The 18,428-nt window shown below is 16.5% G+C and overlaps 1 protein-coding gene across 1 annotated transcript; it reads right to left on the bottom strand.

Annotated features, from left to right (window-relative positions):
- Nucleotides 1-3,939: 3,939 nt before the first annotated feature.
- On the bottom strand, nucleotides 3,940-18,033 carry SRAE_1000010400 (Hypothetical protein; the record flags this gene model as incomplete). The annotated part of the gene is made up of 10 exons (XM_024646898.1): nucleotides 3,940-5,226; nucleotides 6,087-6,358; nucleotides 6,398-6,489; nucleotides 11,336-11,590; nucleotides 12,283-12,540; nucleotides 13,044-13,501; nucleotides 14,560-14,716; nucleotides 14,826-14,933; nucleotides 17,822-17,932; nucleotides 17,990-18,033. The coding sequence occupies 10 exons, from the start codon at nucleotides 18,031-18,033 to the stop codon at nucleotides 3,940-3,942; spliced, it is 3,042 nt and encodes a 1,013-aa protein (XP_024501030.1).
- Nucleotides 18,034-18,428: the final 395 nt, after the last annotated feature.

Here is an 18,428-nt window from a genome sequence, read left to right as displayed (position 1 = left end):
CTTAAAAAAACATACAAAATTTTATAAAATTATAATTTTAACAATAAATTTAATTTATTGTATATAAAATAATAACTACAGATACAATTAATTATTTTTAATATATTTAATAAAATTTTTGATAATAAAATAGTTAATTTAATGTTATGATAAAAAATTATATTTATTAAATGATAATTACCACTTTAATAATATTTTTTCACTATAATAATTTTTTAAAATCAATGGTGAACATTTAAAAAAAAATTTTTTATATTAAAAGCATATAATAAGTCATTATTTATAAATTTATAAAAAAAAAAAGTTAATTTCTTCATAAAAATAAAGAATGCACAAAACTTTATTTGTGTTATATTTTTAAATTTATTATTAATACATCAAATACCTAATTATTTAACTTGTAATATGTTATAGCAATTATTTTATTTTTCATAATATTAATAATTGAAATATGAATTAGTCTATTTGTCACCTTTATTTGTATATATTATCAATAATAAAATAGATTATATCATTTTTTAGAATAACAATTTATAGTAAAAATAATTAAATGAGCTAATAAAATAATTCCTATTTATAAACATAAATTAATTTGCTGGTTTTTAATTTTATATAAACTAATAGATCAAGAAATAATGTTAATCTTTAAAGTTTTGAAATTTTTATTTTATAGATTATACTTTAAATTTGAAATAGGTTTAAAAATCAAAATTATTTTATTAATAACTATATAAAACAAATTATTTAACAATATTCATGTTTTCTAATGCTAACTACAGAAAAAAAAATATATATTGTTCTAATAAATGCACCTAATGTTTAAACTTTTAAATATTTCTATTAATGTAATTATAATTTTTATCAACATACATTAAAAATTAAAATGTATCAATATAAAATCCATTTAATTATATTTAAAAGACAATCTTTTTAAAAATTATTTTTAATCTTTATACTACTCTATGTAAAATTAAATTAGAAAAAACTAATATTTTAAACTTAAAATGATTTATTTAATCAAAAATTGATAATACTAATACATGGAAAAAATATTTGTTAAATACATTTATTTTAGTAAATAATTATAATAAATAATAAATCTTTAAAATATATTTTATCATTCTTGAAGCTAAATTATTTACGTTATATATATATATATTTTTTTTTAATTTTTAAAGTACAATAATTTGTTCTCTTTAAAAAAAAACTTTATTAGAATGATGACATAATACTTTATTATTTTAAAAATATCATTAAGTAAAACATAATATTTCGAAGCGAATAATTATTTAAAAAAAAATTGTATAAATAATAATATATTATCTACAAATTTTTAAAATAAATTTTAAAAAAAAAAATTATTGTTTACAAAATAAAAGTATAAAATATTGAATATTAACACTAATAAATTATTTCTATGTACTCATTTTTTATTAACCGTTAACAACTGCCAAAATATTCCAAATTTTGACATTTTACTAGTGAAAAATGACTTTATTAAATTTTAAACTTTTATTTTAATTACATATATATATCCAATTATTTTGTAGACAAAGAAAACGATATATCATATTAGAATAATTAATTTGATTATATATTTTGTAATTTTTACTTCATAATCTCTCTTGTCATTAGCTTTTATTATTTTATTTTAAAATGGCATATTTTATATTATTCATATTTATTTTGGTTATAAATATATACAAACAATTCACAATAGAGATTTTTGATTAATCGTTAGTATAAATTAATATTTATTTACAAAATCAAAAATATAATATTATTATTAAATAATTTATAAACTAAAGATAATATATTATACTATAACTTACATAATTTAAAGTTATGTAATTATTTTTTAATAAAATAAGTAATACATTCATTATTAAAAAAAGATGTAAAAATACCACATATCTGAAGTTTTTATCTATAAATTGTTATATAGCTATTTAAATTATTATATATAAAAAAAGAATTATAATTTTTAAATATTTTTAATGTTTATTTAATACAATTAATTTATAAAATAAATTGAAACTTATATCTTATACTTTTTAAAAAATAAATATTTTTATAATAAAAGAAATATATAATATTTTTATTTTAAATTTTCTTATAATTTATTGAAAGTTATTAACTTTATTATTTAAAACAAAAAATATTACATAATTATTAAAAGTTTTTTCAACAAAGAAATATATATTAGAATATGTCTTATATAATAAAATTAAAATATACATACTTTTTTAAAATAATTAACAAACAATTATTAGCATAATTTAAATATAAAAAGAAGTTAAGAAGCATATAGTTTAATAACAACTGTTTATTAAAATAATACATATATATTAATTATAATATCATGATAATATACATTAATCTCAAAATAGCGTGAAAATTATAATATTGAAAAAAGATAAAATGCTGCTAAAATTATTTTAATTAAACTATAAAAATAATATAAAAATGACATAAATGATATTTAATTATTGCTAAAAAATATTACCTTTATTTTTCTTTTGTAAAACTAAATATTATAATTTCTTAAATTTTTTTTTTCATTTTTTATTGTTCATGGTAATAAAAGTAGTATTATAAAAAAAAAATTTTTCTTGAATTATTAAATATAAATATATCCATTTAATAAGGTCTTAAAAAATAATAAATTTCTAATGTAATCAACAATATAAAAAAAAATTAATTTTAAAATATTGTTATAAATTGAAAGTAGTATCCAAAAAAAAAAAGAATTTTGTTTTGAAAAAAATTTGATCTTAATAGCGCAATAAAAATTTTTTAAAAAACAATTAATGTAATACTAAAGTAATTTTTAAAAAAAAAATTTATTCAAATTAATTTAAAGATATTCATATAATAGTCTTTAAGTAATATTAAACTTTTAGCATAATTTTGGTAATGAAATATGAAAAGTTTTAATATTATACTAAATTAAAGTTAGAGCCAAAACTTGGAAAATGCTTTTTAAAAAAAACCTCAAGCTTCACAATATAAATATAAATTTTTAAAGTAAAAAAATAATTATACATTGAATTTTTGCAAAAAAAAAATTAACCCAAAATAAACTTATTTCCATGAAATTTAGCCAAATGAAAACTTGGTAAAAAAATTTAGAAAATAATTTGGTAATTTTGAAACTTAATACAATAAATTTATTTTAATTTATTATTTGTAACTTTAATTAGAACAAATTTTATTCATTTTTATGAAATAATCTTTAGTAATTTTACGTACATAACTCGTTGTTATCATTTATTATATAAAAAAAAATGTTAATATTAATTGAGAAATATTTCAAGATGAATACTAAATAAAAAGACGATTGAAATTGATTAAAAAATTTTTTTTGTCTTAATATTAATTTGTGTTAAGATATATTTATTTTTTTTTTAATTCAAAGTTTTATAAATACTTTTTCACTATTTAAGCTTTGATTATCGTTTTAATTTATTATTAAAAATTTAAATATTATAAGAGGTTATTATTATTACAAATATTATGATAGGAAACAATTTTCTACTTATGATATAAATTGTAGTATATTATTATGATATAGAACTGTAAAAAATTATTATACCAGAATAAATCATTAAGGTTATAATTTTATATTATTATTTATAAAAAACATTTTTAATATTTTTCAAAAAAAATTATTACAAATATACAGTTTAAAAAGAAAAATATTTAATATTTAAAAAGATAATAATTTTCTTGACAATATTAATTACATAAAAACAGCAAAAAAAAAAATGATATTATTTTTTGCTTTTCTTATTTTTAATATGTCTTTATTTTATACATATATATTGTTAGTTAGAATGTCAATTAAGTAATATGTCACTGGGAAGAAATAAGAGAATAAAGTATTTTAGCTAATCATTTTTTGATTTTCTTACTTCTTATATTTTTTGTCCTTGTATATTAAATTAATCTATCATTACTGATAATTGGTTTCTTTATATTATCATTAATTGGATTAGAAAATGTATTATTTGTTATGGTTTTAATTTTATTACCATTAACTTCTCCAATATTATCTTTTTTAACATTAACCATACCAAATTGTTCAAATAATTGTTCCCGTAACATACTTATTTCACTTCTTAAAGCATCAACTTCATTTCTTAATTCTTTATCAGTACAAGGAAGTTCTTTACTTAATCTTGGTGCTGGTATTGGTGGAGGTTGTTTTTGATAATATTTTTGATTTCCATCTAAATTACTATAATTTCCATTTACTTGTTCTTTACATTTTATTCCACAATTATCACATAGATTAATTTTATTTTTAGCCATTAATTTTTCTGTAGCCATTTCTTGTATTCTACTTCTCATAGCATATAATTCTTTCTCTATTTGTGAACATTTTTTATTCATATTTATTTTATCATTTTGTAAATTATTTACAATTTCGTTTAAGCGTTCTCTTTCTTCCTCAGATTTTTGTAGTTGATTTCTAAGAGCATTTTCACCTTGTTGACTTGCTCTTAATTTTTGTTTCAATTCCCCTAATTCTTGCCTAAATGATTTCTCTTTCTCTTGATATACACGAATTAATATCTCTTCATTTTGTTCCATTGTCTGTCTTACATTATTTAATTCATTTTCCTTATCTTTTATTAATGTTTCATAATCAACAATACCACTATCACTTGGTGATGGTGTTATTTGTGGTTGATTTGTTAAATGTCTATTAAATCCTGGACTTCTACTACCAATACTTTTCATTGAACTTGAATGTGTTGATGAAGACATGTTTCCGATCACATGAAAAGAATTTTTTATATTTGATGGAAGATATGAATATGTCTCTGAACTATCACTACAAATTTTATCTTTATCTATGTATTCAGCAACTGTATCATAATCATTTTCCTCTTTATTTTGATTATATTGATATTTTTTATTAGAATAACTTGAAACAGTTAAATTATTACCTAATGGTTTAGGTCTTGATGGAGCAAACGATGATTGATATGGTGGTGGATTACCTTTTGATATATTTGTTATTTGATTATCCTGGATGGCTGAAGCATAAGAATCTCTTGAATTAGGTGATGTTTTCATATTATTGTTATTATTATTATTATAATTTTCTTGTATCTCAATTTTTGATGTTGGTTTAGTTATAGAAAAATGTTTTTGTACTGTTCCAGGTTCAGATGTACCTATTGGTCTAAAAGCTATTGGTCTTATAATAGCGTTATCCTAAAATATATAGAAAAAAAAATTAATAAAAAAAAAATTAAAATAAATTTTTAAAAATATTCTTAAATAGAAACCTCATTATTTGATGTTATTTTAAAATTGTAAAATAATTCTTTCTAAAACATTATATATTAATAATTTATTATTATTAATAACAGTAAACTTGATAAAAAGTAAAATAAGAAATTAAATGAGTATGGTAAAAATTGTTAAAAAGAATCTTTAAACGGCAGATGGTTGAGTTGAATGAAAATAAATAAAGTTTAATGACTTTTGTTAAGATATAACTATACACGCTATTCTGATATTTTTAAATTATAGTATGCAATATGTTTTTGTTATAAATAAATAAATGTATATTATTTTAGAAATTGAGGTAGTATCATTTTATCAAATATATAAAAGAATTATTTAAGAATAAATATTAATTACTATTGTAATGTAAATGATGAGTTACAGTTAAATAGAAAATAAATTAATATTTTATATATATATATGTATAAAATTGATAAGAAAACATTTATAAAGATAAATAAATATATATGTATATTTGATCATATAAAATAAAAGGAAATGGGATATAAATAAATTTTATTATTATGCACTCACAGCATGTTCCAATGAAGGTAACATGAAAGAAGGTTATAATTTATTGAGATTCTAACACAAAATATCAATAAAACAATATCGTTAATTGTATAATTAAATCTATCAATAATGGCATTTGAAATTAAGTATATATATATTGATAATTTGAGAATAAAACAACCATAATTTGATGACCTTTTATGATAAATAAAAATACTATATCATATATATATATATATTAATATTTTTAAAAAAATTATAAAAATACATACCTGAGGTTTTATACCAGAATATGGCATTATTCTAGCTGGTGGCGGTAAATGATAATCACTTTCATTAATCTTTTTTTTTCCTGGATAACTTTCAATAGTTTTAACCAATTCATGAAGTGATTTCATATTCTTTTCATGTTGTGATTGCTCTTGTTTATTGTTACTTTTCAGTGCTTTTTGCATTGTAGTAGCGTTATTATCACGAACACGTAATGTTCTATGTTCCATCTCTTTTTCTTCTATATTTTGGATATCTTCGTGAGAATTATTATCTAATATTGATAAATTATTTTCTATTAAAGATTCTTTACCTAATGAAATATTTAAAAAAGTTTTTGATAAATTGTTAAAATTAGAAGAACTAGATGTTCTTTTTATTTTACTTGGTTCACGAAAAGACGATCTGAAATAGAAAAAAATAAATAAATTATTTTAATTTGTAAATATTTATATATAATATAAAAATGTTAATAATCATTTTTAAAAAATGTAGCATGAAAAATTAGATAATTTAGATAGATAAGATGAAAAATAAAAACAATTACTTTATTCTTATCTCTATTAATCAACAATCTTTACTTTTTTATAAATAACTTAAATATATAAACATGAAAAATTTTAATATCTTTATTTTATAACTATTAAATTATTTATTATTCTGTTCTTTAATAATAAAGATCATAAAAATACATTGACAAAGACGGCATAAACTTTAAAGATAGAAATTAATAAAGAGTTAAAAAAAATTTTAAACTATATAATACAGAATTATTTTATTAATTTAAAGAAAACAATAAAAGATAATATAACAAATTTTTTGATTATAAGTTTAATAAAAGTATACATTAAAAAAGCCAGATATTAAAAATAACATAGCAATTTTTTTTTATTCTAATAATTGATTATTGTTAAATATAATATATATGTATTATAAACAAAATAAATATTATAAAAATTATTTTCTACAGCATAGTTTAACAAGACAACTAAATTTAATAGTAAAAAAAAAATATTTATTTCTACCGTTTTATAAAAATGATTGATGTATGGATAGATAAACAAATAAATTACTATTTAAATTTTTATTATAAATATATCACCTTTTTTTTTATCATTTTAAATAATAATAAATTTTATAATAAAAGGAAATAAATAAAAAGGAAACATTTTGTTAAAAAGTAATACAAATAAAGATGTTGTTAATAAGTTTGTATTGTAATAACTTGTACTATGATGTATCTATATATATATATTCATGTAAAATGATAGTTTTTAAAAAAAAAATTTTATACTTTAAGTTTTAAATATACAAATGTGTTAAATGATATATAATTTGTAATGTTTCAATATCAGCTCACGATTTATATATATATATATATATGCAAATATAATATTAGTAGGATGGCTTATTGTTTATATTTCCATCCTACTAATACTTTTTAATCTTATGATTAAAATTTTTCTAATTAAAAAGTATGAAAAATCTTTTGTTGATAAAATTAGTTTAAATTATAATTTTGTACTATTATATAGATTTTGTGACTTTTTAATTAATGAAGAAAATATAATATATTTGTTTGTTTGTCTTATTGTTTAATTTAATATATACTAATTATATTAAGTAACTGTAAAGATAAATTATAAAAGATTAAGATGTTACGTAAAAGGATAAAAATAGTTTCTTAATGATATTGTTAAAAAAGAAAGAAATATTATACATTATAAGGATAATAGTCATGATGTTTATGTCGGTAAGATGTTAAGAATATGCTTTCAAAAATGAATAAAATAATATTAGGAATAATAAAATGCTTTGTCATGTTAATAAAGGAATTAGCGGTGCTTCTTTTTATAATAAAGTCTGGTAACAATAATAAAAGTCAATTAAATAAAACTTATAAATAGATTAAAAATGTGAAGAACAGAAGTTTTTGAATATATATATAGTATAGTTAAATATATTTATAATTATTTATGTAAAAACTTTATTTTGTATCATGAAAAAATAAATAGATGTAAAATTATTTGTATAATAAAAATATAATGATAACACATGTTATTAATTGAAATAAATCTAAACTGCTTACTTTAAATAAATGATATATTTTATCATTATTAAGAAGAAAAAGGTCATCTTTCATAGTTTATTATTTAAACTTCCTTTAATGTAACAGAAGGTATAAATGATTATAACTATACTAATTTATTCAATTATTATATATATGAATTACTTGTTATGGTATCAAATAACAACATATGCTATATTAAAGAAATTGTAAGAAATAAGATAAATATATATATATTTAAGGTGACAACAATATAATAATATATTAACTTAAAGTAATCATAATAAAAGAAGATTATTTCTTAATAAATTTTAATTTCATAACAATCACGTTAAGCTAGTTTACATGAAATCATTGAATCATCTTTAATAGTTTCTTAATAACATTTTCTTACAAAATTTGAGCTAAAAAAATTTTTTATCATATGATTAATCATTGAAGCAAATAGAAAATATTGCATAGAAAATTTATATTTTATTGTAATGATTCATAAATATAAAACTTTATTAAAAATTATATATATATTTATTATTATAAATCATAAAAATTTTAAGTTAATATAATAAGTAAAATACAATAATTTTTTTGGTAAAAAAATTTATAATATATATAAGATTTTACATTAATATTTTAAAATACAATTTCATTTAAAAATGTCATTATTGATAATAAGCCTGTTGTAAGAAAAAATATTTGTTAAAGAAATATTTTATAATATTATTGTTAAATAATATAAATGTAACCTAATTTGTCTATAAATATTTTGTCAAATTTTGATACATTGCTTTTAACTAAAATTATTTATTTCAACTATTACTAAAAAATATATCTATTTTGTTAATGATCACCAATAAATAATTATATAGATTTTTTATCGGTCAAAATATATATATAATCTTTTAAAACTTTTTGAATATAAAATATAATAACTATTATTATAATAAAGTTTAAGATTGATATTTTATTATGCTTTATGTCAACGGCATTTTTAATACCTTTTACAAATAATATATCTTCTATTTATTTGATAATACTAAAAAGTATAATCAAATAAAGTATTTACTAAAAGTTTTATTTTTTTTTATTTCTATAAATAGATAGGATTATTTAGAAGTTATAGAACAGACAATAGTAGTCAAATTAATCTTATTCTTTTTATCATCTTTTCTTTTTTACAATAATAATTTAGGAAAATTTATGTCAAGAATAGGGTTAATCTTTTTAAGAAAGTAATTATCACCTTCTTAATTTAATGAAAGTAACTACAAATTATATATAATAGTAATAACTATAATTAATCATAAAATTTATTAATATTTTCTGTAAAAACTTTAATAATTTGTAATAAAATTTTTTATTATCAAAAAAAAATGTATTGATAATTTTAATGCTAAGAAATAACAATCATTTTGATATAATATTTACTAATTATTTCTAATAATATAAATAAAAAAGAAAAAAAAAATTATTTATAATATTATATATTGTCATGTTAAATGTTAATTAAATTTATTAACAATAAATGTATCTAGTAATTATCTTAAAAATAAGATGTAACCTCTAATGACCTTTTAACATTTGGTATAATATATGAATGTTAAGAGTAATAAAGATAACTACAATCTGGTGCCTTTAATATTAGTTTATTATAAAAAAAAAGAAGTCATGAGTTATAAAAGATGTTCAAGAAAGTTTTATGAATATATGTATATTTTTTTGAAGTATTTATATATAAGTGTAGCAGATGTTTAACTGTTATAATTTGGTTTTCTTTATAAATACACAACAATTGTAAAGTAATAATATAGAAATAATTTAAACAATATATTAAGGTGATGTAAGAGGAAGTTGCGCAATAGTTAAAGAGTATTTACAAATAAAAAAAAAATTTTTTTTAAATCATTTTAATGTTTCTTTACTCCTTCAAAAAGATAGTGAAAGGTAGAAAAAAAAATTATTTAAAGTATTAGTGGTAATCTTTTTTATACTTTAAATAATTTTTTAAATTAAATTAGATAAACTTTTTCTTATTTTTTTAAAATATGTTCTATTTTTAAATTGAAAAATAATATTTAAGAATTTTAAAAGATAAATGACTTAACAATTAAATAGAAAAGAATGTTATCTAAAAAAATAAATATAATATCAATAAAAAAGAAAGTTGTTAATATTTAAATAAATATATATTGTAAGTGATATGATATAATAATATTGTATATTAAGAAACAAAATAATAATAATTATAAAAGAAGACATGAGAAAGATATATAATAAACATATTTTTGATGAAATGATTTTTTTAACTATTTTTTAATAATAGACAATATTATTAAAATAATTTTTTTTTTTTTCAAAATTATTATTAGTAATACTTATTATGTATTATTAAAATATACCATATTCTCTTTAAATATTTTACAATTGTTTGTCTTTTTGACTTAATTAAATTAATAAATATAATAAAAAGTTATATTTTTATATAAAAAAAAATTTAACATATCAAAGACATTAAAAATATACTATAAGTTATAATATAATATATCTAAAATGGTATATAAAAGTAAATATTAATTTTAAAAAAAAAAAGATAACTAAAGTTATCATCATTAAAAGAAGTTTATTTTATATTAATAGTATCAAAAAATTAATTATTTACATTTATTCAATTATTTGTTCTATTAATTATAACAATTTATAAAACAATTTTACTAAATTTATGTAACATAATTAAGTATTGGTAAAAAAAAAAATAGCTAGACAAAGTAATGAGAGAACATGATATCGATAAATGATCTAGAAAATAAGTATGATTTTAGAATTAATTTAAATACCTTCTAATACAAGTATAACAAATGACAATTTATATTTTTTATTTGTAAAATAAAAAAAAAATACTTTTATTTTAAAATATTTTAAAAATATAAAAAAAAAATTATATACTAATATATTAAATAAAGATAAAAAAAATTTTTTTTTAATAATAAATATAAGCTAAATTGTTAAGTAAATTTAAAGTGTGAAAGATATAAAAAGTAGATAAATATATTAAAGTAGATAAAGAATTTTATGGAGTGGTACTTATATTAAAATGATTTGTTAAGATGATGTATAATCATCTTAAACAATTTTTTTTAAGTTAAATATTTTTATATCTTAAGATAATTCAATAATAAAATAACTTACGATTTAATTAATTCATTTTTTTGTATATAAAAGTTTTCTCCAACAGTATAAATGGCATTATTTAAAGATCTTGATGTATGTAATGGACGAATATTTATATAATTTTTCTCTATATTTTTATCAACCTTTTTATTATCAATAAATGGGATAAATAAAGGTGTATCATTATTTGTAGATATATTTAAATTTCCTGTTATAGGTATACTACTTAATGAGGTATTGGAAGTTGATGGCATCTCACAAAATGATACTACTCTAAATAAAAGTTTAAAATAATTAATAAAGATATAATTTTGTAGATATCTTAAATATATTAACATATAATTAAAATATATCTCATGCATTTATATTCAATCAAAGACATTTTTTTTTAAATAATCATACTAACAATTTAATATAAACTAGATAAGAAAAGTATTATTAACAATATAAAATATAAATAAATTATTTAAAATATTAATCTTATTTATTATATTAAATAATAAAATAAGAATAATTTTCTAATAATCAGAAAAATTTATAAAAATATAAGAAGATTTTTATTTTGTTTACAATAAAATAAAAAAAAAGTCAAAAACTTTTACTGTTCAACAATTAGTAATTTGATTTAAAAATATTACCACTATAATGACATCCATTCATCAATGTTTCCCTCAACATATATAAATAACTCTAGATCAAATGTTAAAATTTAATAACAAAATTATTACACAAAGAAAGCATAAGGTAATTTAATTAACCTAAAACATACCATGGTTAATTGATATAGATGTAAATAATAATATTTTAAATGGACCAATCATTACAACAAAATAATATATGACCTCTATGGTTGTTAGAGTTAAGATAATTTAACAAAATCAATTTATAATTATATAACATTTAAACTTTTCATGCTATCTTATTATTATTTTTTTTTTTAAATATTTTATAATAATATAAATTACCTTTCTTTGGGTGGTGGACAGCTAGAATCTTTCTCTCTTCCTTTTCTACCACTTTGTAATTTTGTCTTCCACCTCTGAAGTCTATCTTGACTTCCATGTGTTAGATCAAAAAATGATTTTGATAATTTATCTTTAAATGATTTACTGACAGAAAGATTTTTATTATCTTTTCCTTCATTTTTTGTTGATTGTACATCTATACTTGATTTGGACATAATAGTCCCTTCATTTTCATCTTTAATACGCATCGATGTTTTTCTATAAATGAAATAATTATTTTAAATAAAAAAAAAATTATATATATATATATGATAAATATAAAGTTGTAGTAATTTTAAAAACAATAAAGTAAATTTTATGTAATTGTCATTTCTTCAATAAAAATAATTTGAAACACATGAAATAAGTTAAAAGATCAGTTAAATATAAAAATTAGAGAAAATAAAAGTTAAACAAAAAAATTTATAAATATTTACAATTTTTCCAGTCAAAAAAAAAATATGTTGGGTTATAATAATAATAATCTAATATGAGGGAGTGCGCACCAATTTATATAAAATAAAAAGTAACACCACTTTCTAATACATTTAAATATCGTACATTAAAAGTTTATTTAAAAATAGAAGTATTTTTCTATATGTTATCCTTTTTTTATTGTAAATTTAACAAAAAAAAAAATGTCATAAAAGAAAGAAATCCTCTATGTGTCATGAGTAATATAAAAGATTTAAAAAAAATTTTTTTTTTATAAAATTACTTACCTTTTCAATGAATAAGTATTATCTAAAATATCAGTGACAAACTTATTTCTTCTATTTAATGGTAATGTTCTACAATGACTAAAAGTAGCTGTTCGATGTATTGTATTTTGTTTAGGACAATCCTCATAAAAATTTTTTTCTTCTAAAAGTTTATTATTTAAGGATTGGTTTGGTGTTATAATATTAGGTGATTTTTGATCAAAAGAATAATCTTTTTCTCCTGATGATTCTTGTAATATTGATAGTGTACAACTTTTTAAATTAATGTTTGAGGATGATTTTATAACGGAAGTATGAGGAATTAATGTATTAGTTGATGATAAGTAGTTAAAACTATTATTTAAATTTGGTTTAACTATATTATTTGAATTTGTCGTTGTGATATCGTTAATAGATTCGTATACTGGATCTGGTATTTTTAAAGCAAGATGTCCTGTTGAGGCATATGTTTTGATATTCTAAAATAATAATTAAATATTTAAAATATAAATCATTTATTTTGTGTTAAATATTAAATAGGACATCTTATAAGGTAATATTTTTTCTTTATTTTATTTATTAACAATAAAACAAATAAAATCAATATTGTAGGAGAATTATATAATTTAGAAAAAGAAATAAAATAGAAAACATTATTTAAATATATAAAAATGTTAATTAGAAACTAATATAAAACAGTTATATTACAAAAAAAAGGCATTCAAAAATATTATACTAAGTATATAATTGTTTAAAACATATTAAAAAAATTTTTTTTAAATAATTAATAGAAATATTAAAGAAAAAATTGAAAGAATAAGACAATAAAGATAAAAAAATATGACAATAATATAAACGCAATAATTAAAACTTCTTGTTACATAATCAAACAAATAAAATATTTAAAAAGTATTAAAACAAAGAGGAAATTAAAAGAAACAAAATGTAAATGTATTATTAAAAATATATTTTGAATAAAAAGAAAATGATAATTAATTTATAGTTAAATAAAAAAAAAATAATATAATAGAAGTTTTACTTTATTTAATAAAAAAAAATATTTCAACATGAATAACTTGAAAAAATATATAATAAAAATTTATTAAAAAAATATTAACTTTTTAAATAATAAAAATAAAAATATATATATATATATTATTTTTGAGGTAATATTTCAGGTAAATATAGCAAATTATTTGAGCTCAAAACTTTCTGTTATCATATAGAGTGAGAGAATAATAAATAAAAAGAGTCTCAATAATATAGTCGTTTAAATTAAAGAAAAACTAATATTAAGCTACTATGTTAAAAAGTTGGTATCTAGTACAAATTATATAATTATTAAATAGTAACTAGATTAATTTGTAGGAATAAATATTTGTTTATATTTTTTAAATATAATTTTTTAATTAATTTTCTATTATTTTTTAATGTTTACTTTATAAATTATTATAATACATAATATATGCTTTTTAATAATTATTTACTATTATACAAATTTAAAAATATAATATATTACAACAACAATGATACTTACAGTTTTTTCAAAAGGTTTCAAATGTCCTGAGAATGTTGGTCTTCTTCCTAATGTTAATGATGCTGTAGCATAATTTTTGTTTTCAATTAAATTATTTGTTGATCTAAAAGGACTACAATTTTTAAAAAAATCATTACTTGATGCTTCATTAACATTTCTGAAAAAAAAGACATTGATTTATTTAAAATTTTTGTTTTTTTTTTTTAATTTAGATAATTATTTTTTAATAACAAATAAAAATTATTTTTTTTATAAAAATAACCAACTTTTTTAATTTTGTCAGTCTTAATGTTGAATTATTTTTATTATATATCTGGAAATCACTAAAATTGACATCATCACTAGTTACAGATTGTTGATCACAAACGATCGAACTATTTTGACAGTTCATTTTTTTGTTATTTATAATAAATAAAAAAAACTTTTCTTTTTTTAAGTATAAATACTTATATAGTAGTTTGATAGTAAATTAATATAATACAAAAATTATTAAATTTAGTAATAAACAATAATAGTAAATATGAATAAAATTTTATTATTAAAATAAATCTTATTTTTATTCTCTTCCTATACCATTCAAAGGATAATTTTCAATAATTTTTTTTTTGATTATACGTTTACTATCTCTAAATGTGTAGATGAATAAATTAAAATGATTTAAATTGACGATATTAATAAATAAAATACTTATAATATAGATAATATGGAAAAAAAAAATATGAAAGAAATTAATAAAAATAATAGTTAAAACAGTAAAAATAGAAGTGCTAAAAGATAATGGTACATTAATTTACAAAGTAAATTTTAATGAATATATAAATAATAAGATTTTAAAAGATTTTTTAACATAAGGTACTTGTCATTAGGTAAAGATATCAATGTTGAATCTAGTAAAAGAAGTTAGTAATTATTTTAAATCACTAGGTAATCTTCAACAAATTCTAACATCCTTTAATAATAATAAAACGATAATATTAATATTTGTTATTAGAAGTACAAAAGATTTCTCTTTACCATTAAACATGAAAAAAAGAAGTTGAAGTATGTTAGTTATTATATATAAAATATATACTAACAAATTTTATTGTATTATTATAAAGAATTTTTTTTTACCACACTCTATTAACAAAAAATACAATCATTTATTGTATATAATATTTAAAAAGAATCTTCTTACATTCAAAATATTTAATATAACTTTTAGAAATAATATTTAAATAATATACTATATATTTATTTAATTGATAAATAAACAACTTTATAATAAACGGTAAAATTAATTATAAAATTTATTTTTCATACAATTATTGATAAAGCTTATCTATTAAAATAAACTGTTCACATAAAATCAAATAAAAATATTGATTTTAACTAAAATTTATTTCAAGTTTTATGAAAATAATAATATACGAAAAAATAATTAATGTTTAGATTAATATTTAACAGGACAATAATTTATTATATTATTAAAATGAGAACAATAAGTTGAAATTTATGAAAAATATTTTACAATAAAATAATAAATAGTAATAACCTCTTAAGATAACACTTTATTTGCATGTTATTAAAGATTGAAAATAGAATATTGAATTTGTGATTGAATTACACTATATCTATCTACTGAAAAGATTATGGGAAATTGAACTGTTTTTATGTTGAAGTAGAATATACTTAAAAGTATTGCTAACAGATGGGATTGTGAAAAATTAGACTTTTATTAGTATATATATATATTTATTTATTAATAATATTATAATATCAACTTTTTGGTATCTTTTGTTCTTATCTATAATTATAAAATTCTAATAAATTATCCATCATTTGCCAATAACATAATAATAAAATAATAACTCTTTTGTAAATTAATTATCTATAAAATGTTTAATCAAATGATAATTGTACTTAATCAAGATATTTTCCATAAATATTTTCTTAAATTAATAATAATTCTTTTATAATTAATATAAGTTTATAATATATATTAAATTTTAATATAAAATACATATATAACATAATTATAATTTTTATATTATAATTATTTATTATAAATGAAGTAGAAAAATTTTATTTAAAATATAAAATAAATAAATTAATATATCAAAAATATTTATAAAATATTGATAAATATTTACAGGTATTTGAAGCGATAAAACATGTAAAATGTATATTGTAAAACTTTATATTTATATAACCATATATTCAATAACTGGCTATCATTAATCCTACAAATTCAATGAACCACTTCATTATCAATCAACCCGTTTAATACTCAACACACACCCATCTCTAATAGTAATTCTAAACATTTTAACTTATCATAAATAGTAAGAACCTCATTCTAATAATAATCATGTATATTAATAAAAATCTTTTAAAAAGACAATAATATGTTTTGATTTAAAATATAATTTTTATATTAACATTCACGCATTACTGGTAACAACAATTAGAATAAACTTTTTAATCAACAAAACTATCAACATTTATATTGCTATTCTTTATTATTAATATTACTCAGTAATGGTGATTTCATTAAAAACAGTAACAAATATATTCTTTGATATTTCAAAGTAAAATATAAATAATTACCTCTTGATCATATAACTTTTTTTTTTTTAATATTAAAGCTTAGAGAAATGATAAAAAAAAATAGAAAGAAAATGAATATTTATTAGCAGAAAAATTATTCATTTATTTATCAACAAATTTTTATATTATAAAATTTGGTTTTTAATATAATTTTATAGCTTACACTTTTCTGAACCAGATGTATATATTCATATAAATTTATTGAAAATAGGTATACAATACAATTAAATTAAAAAGGCAGTTAATATAAAATAAAATGGTATAAAAAGTTTTGGAGTGGTTAATAAATCAAAAAAAATATATATGTATATATTTATATAAAAGAATCATTATTTTTTATGATTTTAATTGATTTTAATTTGAATGGAATTTAGACTATTATTAACGAAAAAAAAAAATTATTTAAAGATAATTGAATTTTAATTTTTCAAATTATATATAATTCTTTTATCATTATTGTTTTCATTAAATAATACTTCAATTATGACAGTATAAAATTTTAAATTTTGCCACAAAAAATTTTAAATACTATTTCAGTAAGTAAAAAAAAAATTTATATAATATTAAATCACATATGGTTGAATTGGTAAAATTAAAAAAAAATTAATTTTTTATTATTATGGTATAATAAAATTTTTGAATATAATAATTTTTTATATAACTTGAAACTAACCTTTTTATAGAGTTATAATATATTGTATTATAAATATCACTTTTTTTCCTATCATAATTTTCTTCTTTATTTTTATTAGTTAACTTTGTATTATCTTTATTATTATCATTCCTTAAAAAATTAATCTTTCCATAATTAATATTATAATATATATTAAAATAAGCTTACGTTTTAACAATAAATATATTTAATTCAGCAGAAGCATGACTCATTTTTTTTTATAATTAAAACTTTTTAACAATAAAATTTAATATTCACTAAAAAATATTTTGAATAAAAATTTATCTCTTACTTATTTTTTAAAAATACTAAGGAATAAAATGATGATAAAAAAGTTAAATATCAAAAGTAACAAAAAAAAAATTATATAATGTGTATTTAAAAAAAAAAAAAGTAAAGCTTAATTAACGATGAAAATATTTTGATAATAATTAATCATATTTTAATGGCAAAAAAAAAGTATATATATATATACTTATTCTCATGATTTGTTATGGATAAAAAAGGGATTGTAAAATGTTAAATCAATCATTTATAAAATTAAATTTTTGATAAGGCAGAAAAAGGGGCAAGTATAAATATATAACTATATGTTTTCACGGTATAA

This window comes from Strongyloides ratti, assembly GCF_001040885.1.
Source record: "Strongyloides ratti genome assembly S_ratti_ED321, chromosome : 1".
Lineage (NCBI taxonomy): Eukaryota > Metazoa > Nematoda > Chromadorea > Rhabditida > Strongyloididae > Strongyloides > Strongyloides ratti.
The sequence above is the reverse complement of the archived record's forward strand: the minus strand, read 5'-3'. Positions and strand labels throughout refer to the sequence as shown.